Here is a 12,671-nt window from a genome sequence, read left to right on the forward strand (position 1 = left end):
CCGTCACTGCCGCATTACAGACTGGAGATTACGAAGACCCAGAGGACTTGAAGGACACATCTGTTTATCCATATCAGGCTCTCTCACCAAAGATATTTAGGGTTCTGAACTGAAGGAAAAACATTTGGTATAAGGCACTTCCCTTAGTATAATAACAAGCACATTTACAAAGATTATCGCAGTAGTGGTAGCTCATCAACATGAGCAAGGAATTACCTTATCTACATGACTTATTGATAGAGACATCCACGCTGAAATGGTACAATCATGTCAAACCATAAACTGAGTAGGCAAATACCTATTGGATTATTCTACCAAATCAAAATATAAGGAAAAAATATATTGGCAGTCATAAGTTTCAGGAAGATTCAAGAGGGTAGTTGGTGTGGATAGAGCACAGCTTCCAGACTCCCTGCAATGTGAAGCAGGGAAAACAAAACCAGGCCACTCCGCAGTAGTTTCAAATTTGTATTAGCCAACTAACACATACAGGGAAAAAAAGGGGGGGACAAATAGAACGCACCTACGCGTTTCGTACAGAGGTACTTTATCAAGGTGAAGCAGGAACATAATACCAGCCTATTTATACCCACCATTTGCATTTCTAATCCAATGGGTTGCGGCGTCAAACGCCGACAGCTGCAAGCAGTCGCGGCTGTATGACGCACACTCCCAGGGGATAGGGTGCATCAGGTAGTACATAGGGACTGCCACGAGACCTCCGTCGCGTCATAGAGATGACGTCATCAGCGTGCGGCACGTAGGCGTTTGACGCCGCAACCCATTGGATTAGAAATGCAAATGGTGGGTATAAATAGGCTGGTATTATGTTCCTGCTTCACCTTGATAAAGTACCTCTGTACGAAACGCGTAGGTGCGTTCTATTTGTCCCCCCCTTTTTTTCCCTGTATGTGTTAGTTGGCTAATACAAATTTGAAACTACTGCGGAGTGGCCTGGTTTTGTTTTCCCTGCTTCACATTGCAGGGAGTCTGGAAGCTGTGCTCTATCCACACCAACTACCCTCTTGAATCTTCCTATGGATGGACTGCACGCTACTGATCCTGAGAGTGCCCCCTGAAGGAGCAGGTAAATGCCAATGTGCCTTATTTAAATCCTGCTGTCATGGACATAGTTCCTCTTTATTATGCTGTCAGGGTGATTATTGTGTACATCCCGGTGGTTGTCTCAACTGACTCCACTTGTCACTTCCCCTACAGTCATCACGCAGATTTATTGCATTATTGAGGGGCACTCCATCATCGCCGGACCTCCTAATTAAGGATCTTATTAACAATATGCTTAAGGATGTTACCTGCTCAATTTTGAGCACCACATATACCACATTCCTATAAGTTTCAGGAAGAAGGAATTACTCCATTTGTACAGCTCTTAGACCTTCTCAATGGCGCACATGGAAAAACTCCTACAATATTTACACAGAAACATTTTGGGGCTCTAGGATAAGAATTCACTGAACAAAGCCAATAAATGTATTAGGCTGAACAAGACCCAGTCGATTAACCTAACAATAGACACCAGTTTGCAAAGCTGTGTACTGTTAATATTTCCGAAAGGAGACCAAGGCAAAATATATTGGAACTTCAGGTAAATATTCAAGGAGCTTCTTGCATTCTCAGAAATACAGAAACGTTCCTTAGTAAGATTATACATAAGCAATGGCAGAAGTTACCAAGTGGGCTCTCAGCTACGTATATATCAGGAAGCAGATTGTCTCAGCAACACTTGTTGATGTCATGCTTCTATCAAAAATATGTCAATTCTGTTATCTATCACAATACGGAGGATTTCCTTCAAATGGTGATCTACTCAAGACATTCAAGTGGAGAAGGTGCATATACCACATGTTCTAGAGTTACTTGATGAAGCTTTCAATATGGGTATTAGGTTAGCATAGGTTCAGGCAAGTGTATTAGGGTCAATCAGTTTCGTATGGTAACATATGCAGTGCGTTGTCCAGGACTAGATCATGAGTGAGAGCTCTGTTGTACTCCTGGGATCTGAGTCTTAACTTACAAAAGACTAGTTTAGCTGCAACAACACACAGTTTCCCAGCACGCTCAAACCCCAACACCCACCACATCATATATATGTGTCAAAAGGAGTGCTACTGAGCGTGGCAACTGTATACAACAAAAGACAGGGGAGCCCAATGCTACATCCAATTGACAAAACATACAGTATATGGTAATGAGTACAAAGTTAAATACTTCAATAATAATATTGTCTTGGTTATTTAGTTAAACCCTTTGGCCAAAGCGTCATAAGCCTGCATACCAACGTCAAGGTATAACCAAATTTGCAGGTCCTAACACTACACTGTGAACCTTTCCTTTTACCTCTGTATGAGGGGAAATAACCATAGTAGGTCCTGTCCATACAGCAAAATGAGAAAAACCTTAGTTAACCTGAGTTAAAAAGGTGGGGAGGGGTGAGCTCTGGAAGGAGGGGCCACCTACCCCCAAACAACTGTTGCCAGTTAGAAATTGAATTAATTCACCTGCAAATTTGGTTATACCTAAACTCATGCTGTGATGGAGAATCCATAACAATAGAAAATATTGAAAGTACTTTTTTTGATCTATACAATAGTGAATTAGATGAACAGCCATAAAAAAAGTGTTGAATGTTGACTTATGAGGCGAAATATACCGTACAATAGATTTATCAACCCACAAAGACAAGATATCCTAATCCACAATGACTTGTTGACAAAGTTAAAAGACTGCGTGGAAAAGATATATTGTTTGTTGGGAAACTAGGAGATGTACTTTTTATTCTTTTTTGTTTTTCTTTGCAGAAGAATACATGGCAAATAATGGATATCCTGCTTACACCACGTCATGTGCATGGTTAGGATATTCAGACCAACAGTTACAAAAGGTTTGGATACTTCATATTTTATCATTGATTAGCGAGTCATTTTCCTCCCAAATTAAATCATGTTCTGATTTTTTTATATATCTATTTCTTCTTTGTTTTTTTGGGGCCATTTTGCATTGAAGGTAGTTAGTAATTAACAATCAAATATTCTCAGAGTGTGACTAGTTAATGCCCACCAAATGTCTGTACTGCGACCCACAAGTGATCTTAGTTTTATTTATAAAAGCAAATCACTGATTATTTGTAAATTCTGCCAACGTTTTGCACATGGAAAAATGTGTATGTTTACAGGCATGCTGTACAATTTGTAGGCCATGGGCTAGAATTTTGGGACAGGTTATTAATGGTAAGTTGTTCTTCAATTACGCTGTAGACATTTAATTATCATTATTATATTTTAGCTATGTACTGATGCACTGAAGGATGGCTGGACAAGGTAAGAAATACCATTCAACCAAGCTGGAATTTGTTATGGTTTGGTTGACTCTGTATCATGTTTCTTAATACTCGTCTAGTGTAACATGGATGAATGGAGGACCACAGAGTATAGTCATACCAGCATACTGGATGAAGGGAACCTCGCGATCATGTGTTATTAGTTACCATGTTTAGGTAGCAAGAGAAGACAGAAAAAAAGAAGATAAAGAGGAAATAAAAGACTTGAATTTAGACTAATCCTAAATTTGAGCTGAATCTCAGATCTGTGCAATAAACTATTGGTTACAATTGTGGCAGCTATGTGTGCTAATGATGATGTGATACAAGGCCCTGCAATGCATTGTAACACAATGGAAAGGAAACCCGCCAGATACCTGAAGTAAAATTACCAGGAAGATTTGATGGCTCATGAAAAAATATGTTGTATACTTTTATTATTTTTTTTCTGTTCAGGTTCAAAGTAAAAGTTGGGGCAGATTTAGACGATGACAAGCGAAGGTGTAAACTCATCAGTGATATGATTGGACCGAACAACCAAATGGTAAATATGTTTGTTTATATGAATACATCTTTACAAATCTATTTCTCAGTACTGCTAACTTTGTTTTCCCCCAACACATTCTTTAAATGTAGGCACGGTGGACACTACCCAATTTTACCTTCTTTTTAATTCATGGACAACATTACAGCAGAACTTGATTCACCCTGGAAATGAACATTTATCATTACTTAACCTTTTCTTTTATATGATTCCAAGCTGGTAAAAGCATATATATATATATATATATATATATATATATAAAGCAGAAAGTAGCCGTGTTAGTCCAGTTGCGATAGTGCAGAATAAATGAGTTCTTCAGTATTAGGTGATACCTTTTTTATTGGACTAACAATTTATGTCATAGGACAAGCTTTCGAGAGTTCTCCTCTCTTCTTCAGGTCAAGCAATACTGATTTACACAGGAATCAATGCTAAAACAGTGTAGAGAAAAAAAACAAAAAAAAACAGATATTTACTGTAGATAAGGTTGGGAGTTAAGTGTTTGAAGCCAAGGGACAGTGTCAAAGAAAGGTGGGGAAGGGATGCTGGGGGGGGGGGGGGGGAGAGAAAGTGTGGATAAGAATAGAGGCAAGCAGGATAATTACAGACAATTTTGGTAGGGTGTGAGAAAACCCATGTCCACATTAAGTCCCTTGGTTTTGGTGTCAAAGAGTCTTATCATTCTGAGCTCAAATGTTTTCCGTTAAAAGCACCCAAGAACGGAAAACATTTGAGCTCAGAATGATAAGACTCTTTGACACCAAAACCAAGGTACTTAATGTGGACATGGGTTTTCTCACACCCTACCAAAATTGTCTGTAATTATCCTGCTTGCCTCTATTCTTATCCACACTTTCTCTCCCCCCCCCCCCCCCCCCCCAGCATCCCTTCCCCACCTTTCTTTGACACTGTCCCTTGGCTTCAAACACTTAACTCCCAACCTTATCTACAGTAAATATCTGTTTTTTTTTTTTTTTTTCTCTACACTGTTTTAGCATTGATTCCTGTGTAAATCAGTATTGCTTGACCTGAAGAAGAGAGGAGAACTCTCGAAAGCTTGTCCTATGACATAAATTGTTAGTCCAATAAAAAAGGTATCACCTAATACTGAAGAACTCATTTATTCTGCACTATATATATATATATATATATATATATATATATATATATATATATATATATATATATATATATATATATATACATATATATATATATATATATATATACATATATACATATATATACATATATGTATATATATATATGTATATACACAATGTTATGTGTCACGACCTTTATTGCAACAAATAATTATTTTTTCTTTTAGCGGAAAGAAGAAAGGTTTTTTTTTCTCTCAATGATATTTACTTCCATGCTTTATATGTATTTTTTACCACTCTAATAGTGTCCTATACTGAGGCTGTTTATGCCATGCCTTGTGTAATTGCTATTTTTCCCCCCACCAGTACGAACCAAAGTACTCATAACAATTAACAGGAGCAGATTAAAAAAACAATTATGGCTCATATCGACTAAGTTGTCTTCTGCCATAAGACGCTGGAAGACACCTTATTGTCTTGAATGAGCTTTAAAGCAGGGAAGGGGTCTTATGGAAAAGACTGCTCAGTAAATATGGCTCTATATAGTTTAAATTGAGCCTTTATACACGCGTAGACAGGAAATACTTATGCAAAATGCTTGCTCGGATTGTCGATATCACCCACGAGTACAAGCATGGACACGCCCACACCGATTATTAGTAAAATATGGTTTATTGAAATACTTCGCTGCGGACAGTATTAGAGTGAGGATACCACACGCACGGTTTCACCAGGGGAACCCCCACACCATGCACAGGTGCCTGGAAATTCGAGTTCTGTGATCGCATATTTTTTAAGCTAAAATATTATTCATTAGAAATTGAGCATCTTATATATTTGTGATGCCCTGTATCACAAAACATCTGGTGAGGTCAAATGATCAAAAGTGTAAGATACTTTTCAGTGCTTTTCGATTGAGTAACATATATATTTTTTCATATTAATGAGAAACTATAAATATATACATGTTCATATTCAATAAGAGAAGATGTTACCATATTACAATATGGAAATTCATGTGATACACAGTGTTATGTTTTAGTTAAATCATCAACTAATGTATCATGCTAATGACTTAAAAAAAACGTCACCTATATATTTGTGCTATATTTACTAAGCAGGGCTATTCCATAACACACTTTCTGGTACCACTTAGCAAATGAATGGGCTGCAAGGTGTCTTATGGAATAACACTGTTTAAGTGAATTGGCCATGAAGGGCCATATTTACTAAATGGTGAATAAACAATACTAAGCTGTGCTTTGCCATGACACACCTTCCACGCCCAGAGGCACTTCACATCCCGAGTGCATGGGCTGTAAGGCATCTTCGGGTGCCAGAAGATGTCTTATGGACTGTAAGTTGTCTTCCAGCACCGTAAAGTATCTTATGGCATAGCACCAACCTAAGGGCCAAGGACTTCCAGCTCAGGTCTATGATTTCTACAGAATCATTACACAAAAAGAGAGCTAAATATTCCTAATATTGCTGTTTTTTTTTTTTTTTTTTTTTCTAAATATGTGGAGGGGTTGTACTTTTAAAATGGAATAGTAAGGTTAATGTTATGATTTTGTTGTTTTAGATGCTTGATGCAAACCAGAGGTGGGATGTGAATGAAGCCATACATTGGGTTTCAGAATTAGCCGTGTTTAAACCTTTATGGATCGAGGAGCCTACATCACCAGACGATATCCTTGGTCATGCAACTATTTCAAAGGTTACATAACTGTTTTCATCTGAATCCTTTCAAGCTTATCTATTTCCTAATCGATAAACCCCATATTTAACGCCAAAGAATTTTATACTCTTGATAAATATAAAAATCTCACTTGGCATGCTATCAAAAAGCAGAATGAAGGTAGGGTTTTGGTATGTTTGGCCCATAGGGGAGGGGGAGAGGAGAGAGAGAGTGTGTGTGTGTGTGTGTGTGTGTGTGTGTGTGTGTGTGTGTGTGTGTGTGTGTGTGTGTGTGTGTGTGTGTGTGTGTGTGTGTATATACACACACACACACACTATATATATATATATATATATATATATATATATATATATATATATACACACACACACACACACACACAAATAGTAGCGCTATTTGGTTAATAGTTATAGTGAGTAATATGTGTAAATATAATGTGAAAAGAAAAAAACTATGGAAGTGAATAATTAGGAAAAATAATAAATAATTAATGGAAGATCACTGCATAAATCAAATAAATTGGTATACACATACATGTCCGGTATTCTCTCATTTTCTACCGGACAGAGTAACCAAATACCGGGCAGTCTGGTTCAATACCGGACACCTGGCAACCCTAACATTGTCATTAGCCACTTTAAAGGCTCAGATAGGCATGGTTTTAATTAGGAAGAGGTGTAAGAAGTAGGAAACCCTGGATCAATGATGATTGCCATTTTTTGTTCACATGAGGCAAATTACTTTATCTCCTCCAAGAAAGTACATTGTAAGCTCTCCAGGCCAGGGATTAATTGTACCTTGTATACCCTGTGTACATTGCTGTGTATATTGGCAGAACTAGATCTAAATAAATGATATTTTACATGTTTTACATGTTTGAAAAATGCATTATAGTGACTTTGTTTCTTACTTAGGCATTAGCGCCACTGGGAATTGGTGTCGCTACAGGAGAGCAAGTAAGTTTTCAGTGTCTTGATTTGTTTGTGCTCTGCATATTGAAGGGACCTTTGATAAAGTGCATGTGACAGCTGCAGATGTGTTACAATGTTCACCGATTATGAGATTACAAGACTTTAAGAACCTAGCAGCTGTTTAGCTGCCTGAATGTCCCTGCTTGAAAGGAAACCTGTTTAAACCCAGAAACACAAAGAGACTTTGTTTGTTTTTTTTAAGTAGTTAAGAGAGGGACTAGCATTCCAATGTGTGGTATGTCTGACACAAAATGATCATGTCTTTCATTCAGCATCTTCAATGCGAGATTAACACTTGCAATGTCTGTGCCTGATATAGCAGCTCTGCATTGAAGGCGTTAAGATATCCTTTTTGTTTATTTTAATGCTTAGCTTGTATTCGTTTATATGGTTATGTAGGAATATAACGCTTATATATTCCATCAAGTAGCCTCAGTCTTACCACAAAATACATGCTCTGTATTTTGAACATTTGGCTACAAATATAATGGTTACAACCAAGTGAAAAATCAGGACAATAGGCCATATTTACTAAGCGGTGCTCTGCCATAAGACACCTTGCAGAGGTGGAAGGCACCTTAAAGACCAAGAACTTGAATCGGTGGGTGTTTCCAGCGGTGGAGGGTATCTTATGGAGTTAGCACACCTTTAGTAAATTTGGGCCAATATGTACTTTCAAATAGCATTTACATATCTAGGTCTTTGCCTCAAACATTTGTCTGACAAGCAATAAATATACCGTAAGAATATAAAACCGTATAACCCTTCTCTTCATTGGGATAGTCCTCGAGACAGAAATCATTAAAGTACTCACTGTATCCTCCCCAATACCCCTCAAGCGTGCAGTCGGTATGGAGTCGAGATATCCAAAAATTTGTAGTGCAGCGCACAGCAAAAACAGAGAACAGGGTCAAGAGAATAAAAAATCAATGTATTAAAGAAACCATCAAAGGAGGCAGCCCGCCAACTTGGGGATGTGTCCTCCTACTCTGGACTACCAGGACACCCACAAATGACTTTATGGGGGAATTGCTAGATTTGGGGTCTATTACCAAGGTCCTCTCCAAAGAGGAGGTGGGATTTATAGTGAACCCGAATCCTGTGGACCCCCATCTACCAAAGATCCACAAGACATTGGTTGACCCTCCTGGTCGACCTAGTCTCAAGGATTGGATCTTTGGGAGATGGGCTGTCCCGTTATGTCAATAACTACCAACAGCCATTTGTGAGGAAACTTCCTTCCTTCAGATTGAATCAAAAGTGCATTTGGGTGACCCTGGATGTGGTATCTTTCTATTCAATTATTAGACATGATCTGGGGTTGGCGACTGTCTGCCATTTCATAGAAGGTCCAGAGTTCAATACTCAACACCACATTTATTCTTGAAGCTATTTCTTTTTTTACTCACGCACAATTATTTTCTTTTTAATCACAAATTGTATTTACAATTAAAGGGCACGGCTATGGGGGCACGTTTGCCCTCTCCTATGTGGAAAAAAATTATGGGGTGGTGGGAAAATTAGTTTACTTATGTTGGCACGAATCACAATATCATCTTTTATAAGCATTTTATAGATTACTTAATTATTATTTTTAAAGAGGACACAGACACTTTAATTTCTTTTTTTTTTTAAACTATATTAATGTTAACACTTTTGACTTAAAATTCACACACGATTTTAATTTACATCACATTCACTTTCTGGACCTTCTTTGTATATCGATATAGACCAAAATAGACGGACAGATGTGGTTAGGCAACTCAACTTGAGGAATGAATTCCTTAGAGCGGACAGTGCTTAGTACGCACTGAACATGGATTCTGTACACAGGTGCATCTTCCAGGATTTCTTCGGCCAGAAGGCCAGCAAGAGTCCTGCTGTGTCTGTGCTCCGATGCCACTCGTGCAGACGGTGCTCTACCAAAGGACCATCTTCAGCCGAATTACGCTGCGATAGGTGCTCGTCAGGGAATGTCTTCGCCCTGTGGCAAAACAGTTAGGTGTTCTGTGATGTGCGTTACTTAAAACGCCCGGCCAAAAGTGCCACAAAAACTTGACGTAACTCCATCCTGCACACCTGGCCCTAAGGCCTTGGAAGATTGGTGCCCATGCATTAAAAAAAAAAAAAAAAACAGTGAAAAGTCTGTGCCAAACATGCTTGTGCCAGTAAAGGCTTTCAGCAGGACTAATAGCCAAACTCGCGGACAGAGTCCCAGTTAGTATTTGTTTCCATTAATTGGCTAATAGCCTACATACAGGAGAATCTCGTGCAACAGAAGGAGACCACATTCAGGTCAGTAAAAATAACACAACTTACCTGTAGAACCAAGAAGGGAACAAAAGCAGGCACTTACCTGCTTTTGAAGCTGACATACCTTCAGAGGAGCATTGCATATCCTGCTGCAGCATGAAAATGCTCCACAAAGGATCTTAATAAATCATAGAAAGCATGCCATGCCTAGGGATAGCACCACCATGGCTGTGGCCCTCACGCTGCCAAGCTATGTAGCATCAAATCGACAGCAGCAAGATCAGCTTGCCCGCTGAATACCACAAATGCAGGGGGTGTGCATTTTTGGAACAATTGCTAAGACCACATCTTCTTGATTCCCACTGGCCAAACAAACGTATCGTGGCACTAGTGGACTTCAGGAAAATCTCTTTAGCTGGTAATAGGGAAGCCCTGTACCAAGATGATGTACCAGAAAAATAAACTGTGTGACCAGAGAACCTACCCCTTCCCCGGTAGTATAAAAATAACTTATGTGGAGGAGAGCAGGGACCCCAATAGGGGCTGATGAGCCCGATTTGTTGAAAGTTGTGTCCTACATCAATGTGGGTGGTGCGTAATTCCCATTAATTTGTATCGGAATAGGTAGGACTAAGAAAAATATATATTTTTTTTAATATGAAACCGTGCGATCCTTATTTAGTTATTTTTTGCTATATTTAGTTTGATCTTTACATATTTGTTGACAGTATAATTTCTTTAAAGATGACCAAGGATTTGGCTCCACTTCAGCCTCTGAGAAAATCTTTATTTCTTTTCTTAACGACTCATATTTGACAATCTAAGACAGGTACTGACTGCCCAATCAATCAATCATTTTTTTTTTTTTTTTTTTTAATTATCATTGATTTTCTTTCCATTTTTTTGGCTTGCAGTGCCACAACAGGGTAATGTTTAAACAATTTCTTCAAGCCAATGCTCTCCAGTATCTACAGATCGACAGTTGCAGATTGGGAAGTGTCAATGAAAACCTGTCTGTGCTGCTGATGGCAAAGAAGTTCAATAGTAAGATTATGATTACACTACATATCAGAAACAACGGGTCACTCACTGACAACAACAAAAAGGGACGTTGGTAGAAAGAGATGGCAAATTGTTGAATCTGTATTAGCCTCTGCCAAACAGGTTAATGCAATTCACAGCATTCTACAGTATGTTCTGCACTGGGAATTGTGTAACCACAATGAATATTTACCAGGAAGTAATATATTGAGGTACTTCTTGTTTTCAAGAATGTCCTTGGCACAGAGTTATGTTAATACATGGTTGCATTCAATGCACAGTGGTAATACATTACATCTACAGACATTTCATGGACAGTTAATTGATAATATGATTATGGGCTTATGTAACAGCTACAGACAAGTTAAAATGGTATTAGAAGAGGTACGACACGTCTGCATTGTGTTATGTTAGAAGACTTTACCCAACCTAGTAATGAGCAGCAAAAGGCAGCAAACAGCCGACACCCTTTATCTGCCGCCAAAGGATGTCTGCCTTTGGGGCAACGCAGATTTAGGCTGAAGGGGTTCTGAATGAATTCAGCTGGGCTTTGAAATTCCTTTGTCCAGTCAGAAACACTGCAGGGGTGGGGCTGACAAAACACATAGCAGCAAGAAATCCCAGATATTAACCCTTAGGACGCTGGTTATGTGCAGAGGGGAGCAGTTCTTGGGGGAAACCCTTTTAGACATCAGCCTTTGGGGCGAGACAGGTGTAGGCAGTAATTTAATTTCCATAACACATGCCCCTCTGAGATATAGCTCATTGGTTACATCATAATGTACATAAGGGGAAAAAAATAATGTACATAAGGGGGGGAAAAAAAGATCAGTGCTTCATAAAAAAAACCTCTGTGGTAATATAAAATTTGTATCAGAAATCGCTGCTCTCTTGATTGTATATATGAGATTCTCCTCTCAAAGTTCATTATCCTTCCATTTGGAATGATTCCAGTATCATTTAATTTGTGAGTATTTAGTTTAATGTTCTGGTAGATATATCGCTCACCATCAGGCATGTACTGGAGTCGATTGGGCCACAGAACGAACACCGGCAAGGTAACCCGCTGCCTGATGTGCAAAGCGCACATGGGCTGAAAGGCAGGTGGGGGGGGGGGGGTGCGGAGGAGGAGAGAGGAAAAGTGAGAAACAGCAGGGGTCATTCACAGACATAAAAAAATGACTTCAGTAGCAAAAGATTGCAAATTGTTGAATTGGTCATAGCCTCTGCCAAATGTCCTAATGGGATTCACAGTATTTTACAGTATGTTCTGCACTTGGAGTTTTGTAATCACAATGAACAAACACAGATTACTGCTCTCTGTACAATGAGGTTTCATGTGCAGCAGTGGTAAACATGATATATTTCAAGGACGGTCCTTGAGCTTTCCAGCGGGCTGCACATTCCATGTCTCTGTGTGTGCCCCCGAGTCGCCTGTTGCCCATCAATGACATACAGTATTGATAAGGCAAGTAAAAACATTTTGGACCCTAACCAGACTGTTAACCCATTCAGTTCCACAAAGGCTATGCCCACATGGCTCTAAAGAGGTCAAACGGATCATTGTTTGAAAGAGTGCAGGAAATGTTTGTTATTCATTATTATAATAATCAAGGAAAGTGGTTTTATACTGTGCTGTATAAATCCAGGTGTGCATAAAACATGGCACCTTTTGGCAAGTTGCATATAATTTAGAAGTCAAAGTTAGCTGGGTGGGGGATCA

At 38.9% G+C, this 12,671-nt stretch overlaps 1 protein-coding gene across 2 annotated transcripts in view; it reads left to right on the plus strand.

The window, feature by feature from the left end:
- LOC142483137 (mitochondrial enolase superfamily member 1-like) overlaps positions 1 to 12,042 on the plus strand; it is a 23,637-nt gene extending 11,595 nt beyond the window's left edge. The window contains exons 7-12 of one of the 2 annotated variants that reach the window (XM_075583199.1): positions 2,820 to 2,902; positions 3,304 to 3,338; positions 3,794 to 3,881; positions 6,567 to 6,701; positions 7,598 to 7,639; positions 10,822 to 12,042. In XM_075583199.1, the coding sequence (XP_075439314.1) occupies positions 2,820 to 2,902; positions 3,304 to 3,338; positions 3,794 to 3,881; positions 6,567 to 6,701; positions 7,598 to 7,639; positions 10,822 to 11,025 (587 nt within the window). In that variant the 3' untranslated portion in view covers positions 11,026 to 12,042. The remainder of the gene's footprint in view (positions 1 to 2,819; positions 2,903 to 3,303; positions 3,339 to 3,793; positions 3,882 to 6,566; positions 6,702 to 7,597; positions 7,640 to 10,821) is intronic. The other variant, XM_075583198.1, reaches the window with a different exon arrangement.
- Positions 12,043 to 12,671: the final 629 nt, after the last annotated feature.

Source organism: Ascaphus truei, unplaced genomic scaffold (assembly GCF_040206685.1).
Source record: "Ascaphus truei isolate aAscTru1 unplaced genomic scaffold, aAscTru1.hap1 HAP1_SCAFFOLD_2995, whole genome shotgun sequence".
Classification (NCBI taxonomy): domain Eukaryota; kingdom Metazoa; phylum Chordata; class Amphibia; order Anura; family Ascaphidae; genus Ascaphus; species Ascaphus truei.